Below are 18,686 nucleotides of genomic sequence, written 5' to 3'. Positions count from 1 at the left end.
AGCTGTGGGCAGGCTGGAGGGGGTGCAGAGAAGGGCCACCAAGATGATCAGAGGATGGGGAAGCCTGGCATATGCAGAAAAGCTGAGAGAACTGGGTTTATTCAGCCTTGAGAAAAGATGGCTTAGAGGGGATCTCATCACCATGTACCAGTACTTCAAGAGTAGTTACAAAGAAAATGGAGACTCCCTTTTTACAAGGAGTCACGTGGAGAGGACAAGGGGGAATGGATACAAGTTACTCTTGGGGACATTCTGATTAGGCACAAGAATAAAATTTTTCACCATGAGAACAGTCAACCATTGGAATAATCTCCCCAGGGATGTGGTTGACTTTGCCACCCTGGACACTTTCAAGACTCAGCTGGTTAGGGTGCTAGGCCATCTTGTCTAGACTGTGCTCTTGCCTAGGAAGGTTGGACCAGATGATCCTTGAGGTCCCTTCCAAGCTGGTATTCTGTGATTCTATGATTCCTGCAGTGAAAAATTCCAGAATAATTTTCATCTAACAGAATGTCAGAACAGACTTTTTCTGTGGCACAGATTCCTTGACCCCGTATTTTTATCTCCCTGCTGATCCATGAAAGCCTATCTTTGTTTGCCTGGCAAAACTTGTTATATATTGGTCTGTTGTTTTGTAAAGATAGTTGCATAGATGGAAATAATCGTGTCTATATAAGAGATCATTTTGTGATAACTCTGAGTTTACTTAGCAGCATGATTTCTTTTAAATAGTTTTATGGATAGTTAGAATTTATGGCACCTCCTGGGTTTTTTTACATAAGAAAAATGCACATATTACTGGAAAGGCAAATACAAGGAAGCTTAAATATGTATATACCAATGCAGTCACTGAAACCCACTAAGTCCTTGGGTTGTATGTGTTTTTTCCCTAGAACTCCACCATTCAGTTCAGAGGAAGAAGTAGATGAAGACGATATTAAGCAGGCTTACATATCACCAGAATTATTGCAAAAGCAGTCAAAAACATCAAGCAGCAAAGTCAGTGCTTTTCAGAAGGCTTCTTGCAAAGGCGATATGGATGGGATGGAGGGAAGTGAAATTGAAGAAACTGGAACACCTGTGAAAACTTCAAAAGGTTTTGTCACTGCTTTTGTATGCATGTTGTAACAGCTGTGCATGATTTTTCATTTCCTGATAATATTTCTGTGTTAGAAAACGTAATGAAGGCAGACTGTCTAGTCTTGAGTGTATGTGTATTTGTGTGCGCTTTATGGTTTTGCTAATATGTTTATATTAATGTAGTACTTAGAGATGTCAGTTCAAATTAGGTGTGTAGCATGCTGGTTTACATAAATGCAGAAAAAGAGACAGTCTGTGCCTCAGAGAGACTTGTCTAAAAAGGTTTTTCTCAGCCTTTTACTCATTTTTCCTTTGTGGAAGATTTCTAGAGGGTTTACAGTAAAGCCCCTTACTTGTGAATGGAAACTGTCAATATAATTTTTTATGAACTTTAGGAGCAGTTATTCAAAAACTGACGGAACAAGTTGGAAAGAGTCTTTCTAACCATGGAAATAAGAACAAACCAGCTGGAGGGATTAATGTTGCACAGGCATTTATTAAGAAAGAAGAGGTGCAAGAACTGAAGGTATCACTTTTAATAGCCATTATTATTTCATTAAGTAATTGAACTAGATATATATCTATAACTTTTTTTTTCATGCTGAAACCATCTTGATGCAATGAAGAACTTACTTAATTCTCAAAGACAGTTTTGTAATTAGAGCTAAGTAGTCTTTTTGGGTACGTCTGCACTGGTATATAGAAAAGTGCTAGCAGTTGAGTTGTGGCAAGTGACCTCTTCATCCACACTGCTTATTAGCTTATGCCATGACTATTTTGGATCACTACAGCTAGCCTAAAGTTTGGGCACAATCGGTGTAGATTTTATCTCGTATTCTAGCAGCCTAGAGAGAGTCCTCCTTTACTTGTTTTCCTAGTATCTTGTTTTGATAGGGGAAAAATGGATTTGCTTATCTAATATTTTAAAACATTTTTATTTCTAGAGCTTTATCTGATATGGAACTTCTAAATACATTTTAATGAGGGGACAAATTCCATTTTTGAGTATTTCTTCTACTGCAACTATTTACAGTCATACACTGTTTTCAAACGACATCAGAGATATCACTGATGTCTGTCCATTGAGTATGGCATGTGTTCACAATCAGAATACTAACACAACTTATTATTTACCCCTCAGGCTCCTACGGTCCCAGTTTTCCCCTCAGTTTAGAGTTTTATAATTGGATAGCCACTTTGATGTAAATTGATCTTTGCCTGAATGATTTTTTAAGAACAAAAGTTACTCCAAATCGGAAGTCAACAGCAGATAGTGCTATTTATTTCAGCTTTAGTAGTTGTTATTATATTGAAGTAGACAGCCAGATGCTAGTTCTAGCATTCAAGAAAATATTTTTTCACTAAATAAACAAATAATAATTACTGAAAATCCTGTTATCCATAATAAAACTGATACCTTAGGGCTTCCTGACTAACAGTTAAATCTGAAATTTATCACTCCTCCCAGAAACAGTGACACTTCTATTTCAGTTTCCAGAAAGGGGAGATTGTCTTAATCAATTTTAGCTGTAATGGTAGGGTAATCGCATTTAGGGTGTGTGCTTTTAGTTGCCACTGGTGACACTTAACTTGTTCATTGACTGGGTGGAAGCTGCAAATCACACCAGACTCAAATTTATCAACTCAGACATGACTATTACAGTGTATTTTTCTGTCCAAATGTTACTTTCAAATTATGTGCAATGTCAGATGATACGAGACTGTGAAGTGTTCTCAGTTAAATTTAGGGGATGTTATATTTTGTGAAGATCTATAGATGGCCACTGTGTTAAGGAATTTCAGCTTCAAGAGCAAAAAGCTGTAGCAAAGATCTTAAGATCTATGTTTTAAAGCTGCCTTAGTTTTCACTGGTAACCTCTCTTCCCACATTTCTCAAGCCCCTGAACCTCAAGGCAGGGACTGGGGGAATGAAGTCCTTCCCATCGTGGGAGAAGATCAGGTTCGAGACCACCTGAGGAACCTGAACATACCTAAGTCCATGGGACCTGATGAGATGCTGCCCAAGGTCCTAAGGAAATCTGCTGATGTAGTTGCCAAGCCACTCTGAATCATATTTGAAAAGTCATGGCAGTCAGGTGAAGTCCCTGACTGAAAAAAGGGAAACATCAAACCCATTTTTAAAAAGGATAAAAAGGAGGACCTGGGAACTACCAACCAGTCAGCCTCACTGCTGTGCCTGGTAAGATTGTGGAACAGATCCTCCTGGAAGATATGTTGAAACATATGGAAGACAGGGAGGTGATTAGAGACACCCAGCACGGCTTCACCAAGGGCAAATCATGCCTGAATAATCTAGTGGCCTTCTATGATGGAGTGACAGCATCAATGGACAAGGGAAGAGCTACTGATGTCATCTACTTGGACTCTGTAAGGCATTTGATACTATCCCAAACAACATTCTTAACTCTAAATTGTACACATACGGGTTTGATGGCTGAACTGTTAGATGGATAAGGAACTGGCTGGATCACCACATCCAAGGAGTTATACTCAATGGCTCAATGTCCAAGTTGAAATCAGGAATGAGTGGTGTCCCTCCAAGGTGTGTACTGGGACCAGTACTGTTCAGTATCTTTATTAGTGACATAGTGGGATGGAGTGCACCCTCAGCAAGTTTGCAGATGACACCAAGCTGAGTGGTGCAATCGACATGCTGGAGGGAAGGGATGCCATCCAGAGGGATGTTGACAGGCTTGAGGAGTGGGCCAATGTGAACCTCATGAAGTTCAACAAGGCCAAGCGCAAGGTCCTGGGACAATCCGCAATATCAATACTGACTGAGGGATGAATGGATTGAGAGCAGCACTGTGGAGAAGGACTTGGGGATACTGGTGAATGAAAAATTGGACATGAGCCGGCCATGTGTGCTTGCAGCCCAGAAAGACAGTCATATCCTGGGCTGCATGAAAAGAAGCATGGCCAGCAGGTTGAGGGGGTGATTCTGCCCCTCCACTCTGCTCTCATGAGACCCCACCTGGAATAGCGTGTCCAGTTCTGGGGTCCCCAGTACAAGAAAGACATGGAGCTGTTGGAGTGGGTCAAGAAGAGGGCCACAAAAATGATCTGAGGGCTGGAGCACCTCTCCTATGAGGACAGGCTGATAGAGTTGGGGTGGTTCAGCCTGGAGGAAAGAAGGCTCTGGGGAGACCTGATGGCAGCCTTTCAAAATATAAAGGGGGCTTAGAAGAAATATGGAGAAAAACTTTTTACCAAGGCCTGTAGTGACAGGACAAGGGGCAATGGACTTAAACTGAGAGTAAGTTTAGATTGGATATAAGGAGGAAATTTTTTATGATGAGGGTGGTGAGACACTGGAACAGGCTGGCCAGAGAAGTTGTGGGTGCCCCATCATTAGAAGTGTTCAAGGTCAAGTTGGAGAGGGCTTTGAGGAACCTGATCTAGTGAAAGATGTCCCTGCCCATGGCAGGGTGTTGGGCTAGATGACCTCTAGAAGTCCCTTCCAACCCAAACCATTCCATGATTCCATGAAAAATATTTTTGCTATAATTAATTTAGAATACACTGTGTCCCTGATGTATTAACACGGTGGTGTGTTGCTGTATGGACATGATGACTTTGAAATGAGTTATGAACTCAGGGCAGGCATTCATACTTTGTTTATGGAATCTTTACAGAACAACACACCATCTTGTATTCTTGCTAATTGTATGTGAATGTGCATATATTCATGTCCATATTTGTATGTTTGAATGTAAGTATATAGTTTAAGTTTATTCTTCACATTTTAGGTGGGATTTTCAAAGGTGCCCAAAGACATAAGCACAAAATGCCATTGGAATGATGGTTTCTCTGAAAATCTGATTTTTTTATTAGCTTAAATACTAATAGCATAAATACTTATAGCTGCTAATGGTTGTTCTCAAAACCCACAATACCATTAAAACCTTTGTAAGTCATTCCATTGTCATGTTTTATAAAGGCCATTTTTTGCAGAAGTTGCTTCAGAAACATTTTAGAGAAAATTAGTTTTGTGCTTACCTGAAGCTGTATTACTTGAGTTCACCTGTACAGAGATTGTACAGATTATGGTATTTGGAGTAAGGCTTTGAGGTAATAAAACTGCTTAGCAGTTTTGATTGGTTCTGTGTATTTACACTTGATCAAAACTGAATTCTGTTGGAAGTTGACATTTTTCTTTGTATTTTGTACTTTAAAAATCAGTTGGGACTTAATGAATATTTGAGGAACCTCTTCCTTCAGCATTTCTCAATATATGTGACTGACATTACCACACCCTCCAAATGCAGCTAATTTAAAACAGCAAAATGTTGAATCCTGGTATGTTAATAATACAGCACACTGAGCAGATCTGTCTGTTTTTAAAAAACAGTTTGCAATGTTAACATTGAATTATGTTGCAAGATAGAGCACTACTGCAGTCTCCTCCTTCCTTTCGAGACACATGACACGTTCATATTTGCTGATTTTTCTCTAGTATGTACATACCTTACATTGTTTTCTAATAGCATCTGAGTCTTTCTTCTGTGCAATATAAGCACCTTCTGTATCTTACTGTAATATTGAGAGATTCCAGTGAAATAAGGTTTTAGCTTTGTGAGAAACCACCTCTCGCATTCCACAGTTAAGCTCTCTAATAATGGCTTGATTCCATTGAACCACATCTGATGGACAAACAGGGAAATACTGTAGCTCTTCTTTCAAAATCTGAGTGAAGATATTTAGTTCTCAGGCAGATGAGATAAGAAAGACCATGGACTTGTTGCCTTCAGGTTCATCTGTTTCACTTGACTCTCATTTTGTGAACTCATTATGCAAATCCACCACTTAATTAAAAATATACATGCTGACTGTGAGTCTTAAGAGGAATATATATTTTAACTTTGAGCACCATGTGGTTTTTTTAACTTTCATTATTTATTTTTCTTTTTAAATAAATTAGTTTTAAATTGAAAAGGCCTTTATTGCAATATTAATTTCTTCTGGTGTGACTACAGAATGCTTAAATAGCAAACTAAACTGCCAACTTGCATGATAACACATCATGTCTTTATTTTCATGTAAGTAATGTATGTTCTAATGCTTAAAGGACTTCCCATCTCATTGGAATAGCTAATATCCCAGAAAAGGTGATCCTTTTTTAAGTTAGACATGTAATACCTGAAAACATAGGTTTCTGCCAGTTACGAAACTGACAGAACTTTTTAACTTTTGCAGTTCCTGACTTAAAAAAAAACCCAAACACTTTTGGCTTTAGAACTATAATAGTGAATGAATATCATTTAGGTAATTGAATTATGTGGATTTTAAAATTGTGGTGATAGATGTCATAAAGGCCATGTGCCAGTGCATTTTTCCTTAGCAGTTTCACATTACTGAGTTTATGGAAGATCTCGGCACAACTTGAACAGACAGCGGAAAAATGCATGTTTTTTCTTCTCCCTATTAGTTCACAGAAGTTGACGAAGATGACTGGGATATATCGTCAGTAGAAGAAGACTTTTTATTAATGAAAGATGATAGAGGCCAGAAGGCACTGACAGTTCAGAAAAATGATTCAAACGCTGCATCTGTGGTACATGCCTGGGGTCTTCCGAAGACAAGCGTACCAAAGGAGGAAGGTAACGTATTCATATTTCTACATTATAAGCCTTAAGCGCCTAACACACCTAGAGGAGAACTTAAGTATACTGTATTACACATTCTAATTCAATATATGGTATTTTATAAGAAAATAACAAGTAAGGAAAACTGTGTACTTGGGTTTTATGTCATATAAATATCATACATATTTATGATAAATACTTGTACGTAAACAACACACACATAAATACAAAGAGATGCCAAGAAACTTAAATTTGAGATTTTTAAATATATAGTACTATCAGGCTTCAACCTTGTCTTAAAAATTAATCATCCAGGATTTTTTTTAATCCCTTCCCAAATTTAAGGGAGTAGGGAAATTGTTTTACTTTGTCTTAAGAATAATAATCAAATTTCAGGTTTGTTCAAGATATCTAAGTGACCTACCAGGCTGAGACAAATATTTGAGCTACTGGTAAAGTAATAGCCTTAATCTTACATGGAACTTAGATAGTAGTTTCAAGCCCTAACATTTCAGTGTACTTAAAGGTTAAAACTCTGTCAGTTACGTAAAGATACTTAGGGTTATTTTTAAAGGGAAAGTAATGTTGACACTGACTGCTTGTACTGTGCATTGTATTCTGTGACAGAAACAGCCTTCATATTATCAACACTTGTAATTCCCTCACCGTTTGAAGTTCTGGACTTCCTAAAGTCCACAGGTGTTTGCTCACATAGCATGTGGTTTTATCTCACAGATAAATACAGAGTAAAAATACCCCCAAAATATTACTAATAATCATTAAATTTTTTTGTTATTTTAACAGGCCCTCATGAAGCTGATAATACAAGCACGTTAAAAAGCAGCTTAGTCACTGTAACAGACTGGAGTGATTCTTCAGATATATAATTGCTGCATTCCTGATGGGAGGTACTGCTTTCAGGTTCTGTTGGGCTTGAAAATGTAGTTGAAAGCATCGAGTGTTTCCTGTTCATGTCTCATATTGGTCATGTAGTAACAAGGAATACAGTTTAGAGAGCTCTTGTGTCTTTCACTCCTGAGTTTAAAACAAGAATATTTGTATACACATTGCTGGCCACGTCTGTTTGCGAATCTCATGAACTCAGTGGTGAAAGTCTCTTTTGATTTCACTGAGGTGAAGATTTTGCCTCTAATGTTTACATTAAAGATTGAAACTGGTTTTGCAAGAAAGCCTGTTAACCAATGAACAGAATTTACTCCAGAGTATTACTTTATAAATTTTTTTAATGCACATTTTCTTGTATTTTATCATAAACTTTATATAAAATTGTGAACATTTTAAATAAAATATTTCCATATAGTAAAATGTTACATTTCTAACATGGTTTACAATAAACACCAAATGAAAAGGAAAAAAAGGCCTCAGCTATAAAGCCAGTTATTATTAAATGCCTCCTGTTTTGGTAAGTGACTTTTTTTTTCTTTTTTTGATGAGAGTTGAGTCTTCATTAACATAAAAGCACAAAAATTGGAAAAGAAATTAAAATGTCAAGCTAAGGTGAAGAAAGTACTGACCTGCCCTTGTGCAAGTATTTTCAGATTTCTGTTTTGTCCATATTGGCTGCCGCCTTAAGAACACCACAACAGTGTTTTGACTTAAACGAAATACAAAAGTAAGGTAAAATAAAAAGAACCTTGAATGGCTTTGTAGTTTTGACGTATTTTAGATGGTATCAGCTACAGTATGATAGAACAGGTTTTGTGCCATTGATAAATAGGACTATTAATTTTTTATGTTTACACCCTTGTTCCAGAAGGAAACTCCAAGGGTCCATCGGTTCAAGCCTCAAGACAGACCTGAGTTTGTGTCTAATTTTAAGGGTCCCAGTCTAGAAAGCATTTTGTGGTTATTCATAATCTCTGATCTCATTTATTGAATCATTGTACAAATATTCCCTCAAAAGCCATGGCATTTCTATGGACAGGGCTCCCAAAAAAAAAAAAGTACTAGCTGAATTTTTGTCCTGTTGTACCTAATTCGGGATTATCTAAAAAGTGCTGTTAAGTATTGATTGCTTTTATTCGGTCAGCCCTTCAGGGATGTCATTGGCAGAGCAGGCCAGCTGGTACTGCCTGGGGTTTTTCCTTCTCTTTCATAACCCAGTGGCTTGGAGCCATTCTGGAGCCAAAGGCGTCCAGGCACCCTGCCCAGCGGGAGGGAATGAAAACCACCCCTCCAAGTGCCTTGTCGCCAGCAGGGGTGAGCGCTGAGGCCAGGCAAGGGCCTGGTGGTGCAAAGCAAATGTAGAACGCAGGAACTGTCTCCAAGCCTTGGCTTGCCCACCGCAAAACTCCCCGAAGGCTGCAGCCTCAACCTTCCCTCTCCCTGACATGCACACGGATGCTCACGATCACGCCTGCAGCCGTCTTCTCATACATGCATTGTTCTTGGGCCATGCGAGACCCTCTCTGGTGAGGGTTTTCGTAACCACTGGCCCTGACTCTTCTTAGTACCTCCTCCTGCCTCCCCCAAGTCTTCTACTTCACCCATCCTCTTCCTCTTCTTATTCCTATGGCACCAAATTGACCAAGTTAGAATCATAGACTCATAGAATCGTTTAGGTTGGAAAAGACCTTTAAGATCATCAAGTCTGACTGTTAACCTAACCCCCACCACTAAACCATGTCCCTCAGCACCTCATCTTTTAAATACCTCCAGGGATGAGGACTCAACCACTTCCCTGGGCAGCCCGTTCCATTGCTTGACAACCCTTTCAGTGAAGAAATTTTTCCTAAAGTCCAACCTAAACCTGCCCTTGTGCAACTTGAGGCCATTTCCTCTCATCATATAGCCCGTTACCTGGGAGAAGAGACCAACGCCCCCCTCACTACAGCCTGTCAGGCAGCTGTAGAGGGCGATAAGGTCTCCCCTCAGCCTCCTCTTGTCCAGGCTGAACAACCCCAGTTCCCTCAGCCGCTTCTCGTAAGACTGGTGCTCCAGACCCCTCACCAGCTTCGTTGCTCTCCTCTGGACGTGTTTCAGCCTGCTGATTCCCACTGACTGTCATCGTCTAGCACTGCAGTGACGATGTGCTCTGCAATCCCGACATCACTGCTAATGAGTGGTGAGGTATTTTACATGTTAACCTGCACGGAGTATGGCTGTTTTGTCCAGTATGGAACCTGTTTCAGAAACGGGTGCAGTGATGCACTGCAGTCAGTCTGACGCGTGTGATGCCATTCCCGTAAGCAACTGACACACTGAGTTGGTAAATACCCCATTTATTTTTTTTTTCAAGAAAGCAACATCAGCTCATGATTTCTGGGTACAAACTTTACAATATCAACATCAATCTTAAAATATTACATAACAAAATTTACATCAATATGCAAAAAGCTGCAAGTTACATGTTTCAAAAAGTCATTGTCTTAGTAGTAATTACATTGGGGTTGGGGGAAAAATCACTCAGCATGAAACGTACAAACTCATTTTTAAAACGCTTTGAATCTGCCAACAGTGGAATTAGACGTAAGCGTTCTTGTCAAAGTGCTTTGGTGGGGTTTTGTCTGGGACGCTGTTGTGGACCTTCGTACGAGCGGACAGCACAGATGTGGCTCCATTATATGCGTAGCCCCTCCTGAAAAGAAAAGAGAATCAACCATTTACAGCTCATCCTACAGACAGGTAACCCCTCTAAATCCAAGCATTACGGCAATATAAAACTAGAAGAAATGTATAGGAACGTACCTATATATTTCAGGGGAGGGGGCAGGGGGGACACCTTCCTTGCCTCTGCGGTCTTACTCTAGTTTGACATTTCCCCCCCAGCATCCCTCTTCACAATTCACTTTATATAAAAACTCATATCCCTCATTCACAGCCAAGTAAATTAGGGCCTGATCCTGAAATATTTAGGCTGTGGCAGACCCTTGGTGAAAAATTACTTCCTCCAGCTATGCCTCTTCACGATCGCCCCTCTGCTGCTGCTGGAGGTCCTGCTGCCCCCACCGCTGTCCTTCACCTCCCTCACTTCTCATCTGATGATTTGTGATTAAACAAACTTGCCTATTCACTTCTGTGAGGTGACCTGACCACTTTGCCTGCATCAGTGAATGCTTTTTTATTGCAGCTGTAGTAAATTTATCAAGTACATCTAAACACGAGTTTTTGTTCTGAGTCAACAGCTTTTCTTAATTACATTAATGATGGACAGAGCATTATCCTTAAAACCCATTATTTTCTTTCGTCCCCATGATCCTTTTCTGAACCACACTACAAAGGGTTTTGGAAAAGTAATCAAGCCACACACATATATATATATAGCGGGTACATTGATTTCTTTCAGGAAGTACAGCTTGTGTTTTACCTTGGAGAATTACTGTTTTCAGCTATTGAGAAGCAGAATATACTGCCACCAATTATGCAGAGTGAAGCTCCAGCCCATCCAATGAACAAAGCTGCTCCTAATTCATACCTACGGGAAGTTAATAAATGGGTTTAATAAAAGAGAGCATGAATTTAACAGTTTTTTAGAATAAAAGAACTAAATTTTATTTCTTCCTGAATAACTTTCCGTTGGCATAGACGTTTGTCATCGCAAAATCAGCAGCTCTGCCCTTCACCCATGTACTTTTCGTTATTTCCCTCTCACTCAGGAGGCAAACCCTGTCCCTGCGGTATACTCGGGCAACACTGATCTCCCCACGCAGCCAACCAGGGTGCCTGGCTTTTTCACATCTCCCCCTGGATTGCTTGGCTGCGGGGTTACATGGTTCCTGACCCCTTCACAGTGCACAGCTCCTCTCCCCTTGGACCATTTCAGGTTTGTTCCTGCAGGCTCCCAAGCTGGACTGGGGCTTTCACTGAGCCATCGATGAGAGCTGCTGCCCACAACGCTCCTTAACTCTCCCCTCTGGCTCTCAGGATCCCCCTCCCTCCCTGTCCACACTCCAGCCTGCTTAAAACATGAGGTTTTTATATATATATATATAATCTGCATACGCAATAAGTATCCACACACATGTGCAATATGCATATGCAGATAGAGATGTATCTGCATATGCATATACAGATATGCACATGCAGATACAGATGTATCTGCATATGCATATACAGATATGCACATACATGCACGCATATGCAGGTGTACACGTGTGTACATGTGCACACGCACAAGCAACTTTCTGCTTCCCTAGTCCCCGTGGCTGGATCCAGGCTGCAAGACACCCCTCCCACCCGAGCCCTTGGGCCACAGTTCCAGGTCACCATCAATGGTCCCCTCTGTGGCCCGGGGCAGCTACGAATTGTTTGTAGCCAGAAACTTGACTCCGAGAGGAGACGGTGGTGCTTCAGGAGCATTATCACACAAGGGTAAGTCCAAGTTTCTAAAGCAACAGTACTAAATGAAGGAAAAGAAGGTCATGGGGAAGAGGTTCTTTTCCTCCCCCTGCTCGAGCTCAGTGCCCGTAACCTGAGCTTTGGCGCTTCAGGACGAGCGGCAAGCTGTGGCTGCCCCTTGCCTGCTCCATTCCCCAGCTCTTCACCTGAGGTGCCGCTCTTTACAACGCTTCCAGGATGACCTGCATTAGAGCACAGGCCCAACAGCCTCCAGAGTCTCACATTCCTCACTGTTGGGACAGACTGTGTGTCTCTTGCTCCTTCTTCTCTGCTCCTGTTACCCCTTGAGGAAACCTTTATCTCCTCCTGACTCATTGGATCCTGCGCTGAAAACAGGGGCCCCTGTCCCCCATCCATCCACAGTTAGAATGGATCGTAGAATCATTTAGGTTGGAAAAGACCTTTAAGATCAAGTCCAACCATTAACCTAACTGTGCCATCCCACCACTAAACCATGTCCCTAACCACCTCGTCTGCCTGTCTTTTAAATACCTCCAAGGATGGGGACTCTTCCCTGGGCAGCCCATTCCAGAGCCTGACAACCCTTTCGGTGAAAAAATTTTTCCTAATGTCCAACCTAGATCTCCCCTGGTGCAACTTGAGGCCATATCCCCTTGTCCTATTGCCAGTTACCTGGGAGAAAAGGCCAACCCCCACCTCACTACAACCTCCTTTCAGGTAGTTGTAGAGGGTGATAAGGTCTCCCCTCAGCCTCCTCTTCTCCAGACTAAACAACCCCAGTTCCCTCAGCTGCTCCCCATCAGACTTGTGCTCCAGACCCCTCACCAGCTTTGTTGCTCTCCTCTGGACATGCTCCAGCAATGCAACACCCTTCCTGTAGTGAGTGACCCAAAACTGAACAGTATTTGAGGTGCGAGCTATCAGTCAGGTGGCTGTGCTATTCAAGCCTTCGTTAGTAAGTTCATTTATTGTAAGCTCTAGTGAGGCAGCCGAATGAAAGCCTCTGCTTCACAGCCTGCCTGTTCAACTGAAAGACTGTGCAGCTGCAGACTTTTCAGCTAGTTCTGAACATTTCCATGCAAACAGGTCCTAATTTCACATTAGCTGAAATACATAACTTAAAACATCTGTAAACTGTTCTACAAAACTTCTGTCTTTACAAGTATGACACTGTGGAAACACTCAAAAATTGCCCGTGAGCCCAGACACCCCAAAAATTATATAGCAACTTCTACAATAGGTCACAGGAGGGTGAACACTGGCCAGAGGAAAAAAAAATCATTTTTCCATGTTTTCTTTAAAAAAAAAAAAGAAGTCACACAGGGAGAAAAAGCCACACTTAGGCTATCTGTGCTAGATGCGATGGACGTTCAGGTTCAAGTCATTTCTGACTCAGGGACTTACTGCCAAAAAGAGATGGAGACGTTGGAGCTCGGGGGTAGGACGCTTCATGAGGGCTTGTACCTAACTCTTCATGGCCCTGCTAGTGCTCTAACTTCTAGGCTTCTTTTTCATTTTCCATTTGCATCATCTAAGCAGAGTTTTTATTTATCATCCCTTGCTAAAAAAGCATCAAATTCCTCCAACGTTCTCCACACCCAGTGTGGGACTTAGGCACCCAACCCCCAGATTAAACTGCTGCAGACCACAGCTCAGCTGCCTTGCACCCTGGAACACTCTGCACCCAGCCCTGTTTGACATCAAAATCTGCCAAACCCATCAAGCTTTAATTCTAACTATGCTCACATTTCCAACCATGTGCTACAGTTTTCTCAAGACTTGAGCAGGTTTATGTCTGTTCAAGGACTGGGGGGGTCTCTGAATAGAATCAGGTATCTACGTCAGAGCTCATCACCTAGGATTCCATTATAGTCAACACACAAGAAATACACACGAAGGACACTTCTAAACCACCTGCAGGGCCCCTCTTTTAATGAGCTGCAAAGGCAGATCAAAGTAACTAACTCCAACATGAGGCAAGCCCCACCCTGGGGATCCCTCCATCCCCGTGGGTACCGCCAGAGCATCCCTAAGGTACGTGGACCAGGGTTAGGCTCCCTACAGAAGTCAGTGCAGACCACTGCGGTGCTGGAGAACACACCTGGACCAAGACCTAGGACGGCTCTTGCTGTAACAGCTTGCCAAGACCATTTGCCTAGAAAGTGGGAAACGCGAGTTTGTTTCCACACTTCCGTCTAACAACATTAAATGGTTGGCCAGAGGCTAACGTGAGAGAGACAAATGACAGATACCAGTTGCCATCTCCCCTCCTGAAGCTCTCCAGTTGTACAGAAATCAAGATTACATTGGGTTTAATTGGGTAGAAAAGGGTTACCTGGCTGTTGCCTACTGGTAGGTAAAGAAGACATGGGGTCCAGCCTTTGTTCTTGAGATCGTTTGTACTTTTTAAGCAACATTTGTTACTATAACATGTAAAGGCAGATTGCATATATGGACCCTTCTCGGGTGACTGCCGGTCCGCTAGGTTAATGAGTTGCAGAGCTGCCCTAATTGGTCTTTCCTCCACATCTTTAAACAGATAAAAAAACCTTTCTGATTTACACTGGTGGATATGAGGAAAACTTCAAATTTTCAATTGCGTATCAACCTGCGTATGGCTCCCTGGATTTTATCCCATCCATCTTTCCAGCATTTAAGAAGCCAGCCCTAACCTGCCATCATAATCCAGTATGTAAGAAACCTTACCATACAAAAAAACCCTTACATACATTGGTACCTCCAGAAAAAAAGCAAAAAAAAAAGACAGGCTTTTAGAAGAAATTTCTGCAGTTGCTGTTCTTCCCTTCCCTCTTCATCATTAAAATCTTTGCAGGAAACACGCTCTTCTGTTCTTAAAGCCACCTCCAACTACCCTGACCAGGCAGGTTAAGAGCAGATTTTTTACTGTAATCCAGGGAGACAGAATTCAGTGAAATGAAAAAAGTATAATATCAGTAAAGAAAAATATTCTAGTTGTTACATACATTAAGACCATGAAGCAAACTCCCAAGCAAACCAGTGGAAGCTTCTTTAGCCAACTGCGTGTCAGCATATGTAAAGGACATACCTACCTACTCAATGAACCTACGCAACTTCCCAAGGGAAATACATATTTTTAATGTCTAAATCTTACGAATCTTGGAAAATGAAAAATAGATGCAAATGTAACAGCAGGACAGTGGACAGAGGGCCTGTGTGAACTGAGAGTGATCCATTCAGAGACAAGAAAGATGAAGGGAAACAATTCTCTATAAAAAAGAACGGGAAGTTAGTCAGATAATTTGGATAAGCTAACCCTATTCATCAGTAAGAACGATCATGATTATGGAGTGCAAACTGTGGCAAGGGACAAAAAGGATGAAGATTATAAGAGAGCATTTTTTTAATTAAAAGTAGTAAAGTGACAAAACAGTTTCTGAAGAGAAGCTGCCGGAGCAACATTAGCAAGACAGCAAAGCAGAAGCACGGGTTTTCTCCTATTAGAGGTGTCTGAAGAAAAATTAAACCCATCTTGGCTGTAAGAACCAAGGCGTCCCGTGCTGTCCCCACGACTCTGCAAGTGTTATTATGTAGGGTCAAGCAATTCCTTTGGAGCTCTTTTAAACTGGCAGTGCAAACTCTTGCATCGGGACATGAAGTCCAGCCTAAGATTTCTTTCTAAGTAAGGTGGGGTTCAGGGTGTCCCCCTGGTGCCTGCCGTTCCTCAGTTAGGGACGTAAACTCAAACCAGAAGTCTCTTGGGCAACAGCTTTAGGCAGGTCTCTGATTCCTCCTGCACCCATACATAGTCAGGGTGCCTCTTCCAAATGCAGAAGGCTGGAAGGAAATTGTGACGGCTGAGATGACGCTAAACATCTCGTGTCATGCCTTTTCCACTAACAGCATCTCAAGCCTGTCTTTGACACTGCCAGGATGACTTCAGGAGAGAAATGCGCAGTAAAAGGTGAAAGGCTGAAACCCAAAGCAGCACCCTCTCTCAGTGAAGAGCCAATGCCCAATTTCCACAATATACCAGCAAAGCATATTAACTGCTTCTGCAGTGCACAGCAAACTAAAGAGTTCACAGACGGCAACAAAATATATTGCTCCAACATATCGGAGACAACACTGGTTGAAGGAGAAAGGAGTCGAATGCCACTGTTAGATTAATCTGATGCAAGGTCACTGCATGAGCCGCACACACCGTGCGCAACTCAAATTACAACTTCTGGCTTTCCTCTCTGCCTTTATCTTTGCCGTTGTGATGATGCGTGCCCACAGCTGAGCTACGCTGGGTGTTCAGAAAAAAGATAATTTCCGCAGAGGATGTTTTACTACCTTCATTTTGATATTTAAACTGGATTTCTCCTTCCTTCGCAGGGAAACTCCGCTGTGAGGTCTGCCTGCTCTTTTGCAGCAGAAGAGCGTAGGAATACAGTGTAGGAAAGGGACTTCTTGCAACAACCATGGTATTTTTCACTAGGAACAGTAAGCCTGATGAATAATTAACTTCTGGCCATATAGCCAGGCTCCATTTTCTTCACAGTAAGTTACATCCCTGTTTCTTTTGGAGGCCTTTCGGTCCTGTCCTCACCGTATCAAACAAGGAGCAACTACAGCAGAATTATGGAGGAAATAAATATGAACTTATTTTCAAGACAGGAGAAGCAGTGTCAGCCCTACCGCAAACATGGATCCAGTTAAGGTTATTTATTCAGTCTATTTCCCTTCTATCAAGCTGAAATGGAAAGGCTTAGGCTTCCTTACTGAGCCCTTACTTGGGTCTCAGGGAAATGTATACCCAATGCTTGACATATTCCGGAATCACCACCAAGAAAACTTTGAAATTCTTGTCTTTAGAGATAACTTTACATTATGTGAGAAGCCAAAACAAGAAAGTCTATGATTTACAGCCAGCATTTTCAGATTTGGTGGATAAGATGTGAATCCAAAATCCAAGCACTGGTTCATGAATTGCTGCCTCTGTAGGTCCTGAGAACTTGCACAGCTTTAAAGGGAGTGTTTAGGGATGCTCATTATTTCTGGTATGGATCCTACAATTCTATAAACACTCACTCCCTTAAATTTAATTATGTGTATAGTCAAAGCATTTATCTTAGTGCTTATATGATCGTGGCTTACGATAAGGTTTATGATCCCAATTTTAGTCATCTGGATTTGAAAATCTGTCAGCAAAAAGTCTGCAGAGCCTGCCAAAACCTCTCTTCAAGAGGAGTCAAGAGTGAGCATTGCTTGACACCTTTATGGAACCGCCTTCTCTCAAAAGCTCAAGGAAATTTTTTTCCTCCTTTCCTACCGAATGATGCACCTAATGAGCACCTCTGTCTTGTGCGACCCTTTTGCTGCATCTCTGACATAAACGTGAGCTTCACTCCTGATTAACCCCATTTGCTCTGCGGCAAGCAGGGCAGAGCCCTGCCCAGCCGCAATAAGCCTGGGCACAAGGACTGCAGAGCAATCGCTGTACGGGAAGGTGTGTGTTTGTTAAATTTCAGCACATGGTTACTACAGTTGGAAAATACGATAAAATAAAACTGCACTCCGCTCTTCTTCTCTGCCCAACAGGAGAAGCACCTGGGCTCTGTCTAAACGGGCTCTGGTGCGCAGCATGAAACTTAAGGTCTTACTTCTTTGAAAGATTTATGGGTATAGGAAAGTACTTACTTTTGTGCAACAAAAGAAGGATCAAAGAACTCAGACGTAATCCTGTTTGCATACAGGGAACAACTAGTCATAGAGCACAGCCCTGAAAAGCATAAGACAAACCATTCAGTGGAGCCAGCAGAAGAGCTTTGGGCCTGACCCTGAAGCCAATGAAGTCATGGAGAATTGCACGTGGATTTCTGCGGAAAAGCAGCAGCTCTGGTATGACTTCAAACACCCAAACATAGAGAAATAAGGTATATTTACCAGAGAGTATGAAAATCAGTCCAGCTAAACAAGCTATTTTTGCTTTAGTCTGATCGGAGCCTCCGATTTTTGTACACTTCATCCCGACCAGTCCAAAGACGGCACCGAAGAAGCCCAGGCAGACGGCGGAGATCATCAGTCCTCTGCAGGCTTGGATGTAACCTGCGGTGAGAAAGAGTAAGGCTCACGTGAGAACTGGGAGCAGAACGAGTTTCGCTGCAGCTCCTCTCCCTCTGCGCCGCGCTAGGCATTCACTGTGGCAAACCGAACCAGACCTTGGCTGGAGTAATGTCACCTCACCACTGGGCGCACTCGCCTAGGTGACGTACGCCCTTCACGGCGCATCGTCACCTGAGCCCAGCTCCTAAGAAACATACTGTGGTATTCAGGGCTGCAAAAAATAACCCCGTGGCATTGGGTACGGTATCTGCAAGAGGTTGTACCCGTGAGGTTTTGAAGAGCAACTCCACGTGGCCTGCACAGCGTCTGTCAGGGGTTGCAGAGCCACTCTGCGCACAGAGAGCGAGCCTTACACGTCAGTCCTGCGGTGCGTGCGTGTCGCAGATGCCACACCGCTGGCAGCACTGACCCTGGCTGGGGCCCTGGGCCTGCCTGGGCATGCCACCCATTTCATTTGGGTCCAAGAAGGCCCTCATTCTCCAAGGAAGTCAAGCATGTGCTCAGCTTCACGGACAGTAGTAACCCTTTAGAGACAAAACAGACTACTGCCATACTTAAGCCTGGACAAGCATGGCTGGCTTTAGCCACACA

At 42.2% G+C, this 18,686-nt stretch overlaps 2 protein-coding genes across 2 annotated transcripts in view; one reads left to right on the top strand and one right to left on the bottom strand.

Moving 5' to 3' along the window:
* The window catches only part of DZIP1 (DAZ interacting zinc finger protein 1), a 41,143-nt gene extending 33,570 nt beyond the window's left edge, over positions 1-7,573 (top strand). Inside the window, exons 16-19 of the mRNA XM_035890191.1 lie at positions 894-1,096; positions 1,476-1,606; positions 6,530-6,701; positions 7,491-7,573. Of these exons, the coding sequence (XP_035746084.1) occupies positions 894-1,096; positions 1,476-1,606; positions 6,530-6,701; positions 7,491-7,573 (589 nt within the window). The remainder of the gene's footprint in view (positions 1-893; positions 1,097-1,475; positions 1,607-6,529; positions 6,702-7,490) is intronic.
* A 2,596-nt stretch (positions 7,574-10,169) lies between these two features.
* Positions 10,170-18,686, bottom strand: part of CLDN10 (claudin 10) — a 68,360-nt gene continuing 59,843 nt past the window's right edge. The window contains exons 2-5 of the mRNA XM_009634594.2: positions 17,916-18,077; positions 17,670-17,751; positions 11,014-11,121; positions 10,170-10,284 (exon numbers count right to left, since the gene is read on the bottom strand). Coding sequence (XP_009632889.2) covers positions 10,170-10,284; positions 11,014-11,121; positions 17,670-17,751; positions 17,916-18,077 — 467 coding nt within the window. The remainder of the gene's footprint in view (positions 10,285-11,013; positions 11,122-17,669; positions 17,752-17,915; positions 18,078-18,686) is intronic.

The sequence above is a fragment of the Egretta garzetta genome, unplaced genomic scaffold, assembly GCF_000687185.1.
Source record: "Egretta garzetta isolate BGI_Z169 unplaced genomic scaffold, ASM68718v1 scaffold442, whole genome shotgun sequence".
Lineage (NCBI taxonomy): Eukaryota > Metazoa > Chordata > Aves > Pelecaniformes > Ardeidae > Egretta > Egretta garzetta.
Note: the sequence above shows the minus strand (reverse complement) of the source record. Positions and strands in the feature narration are given on the sequence as shown.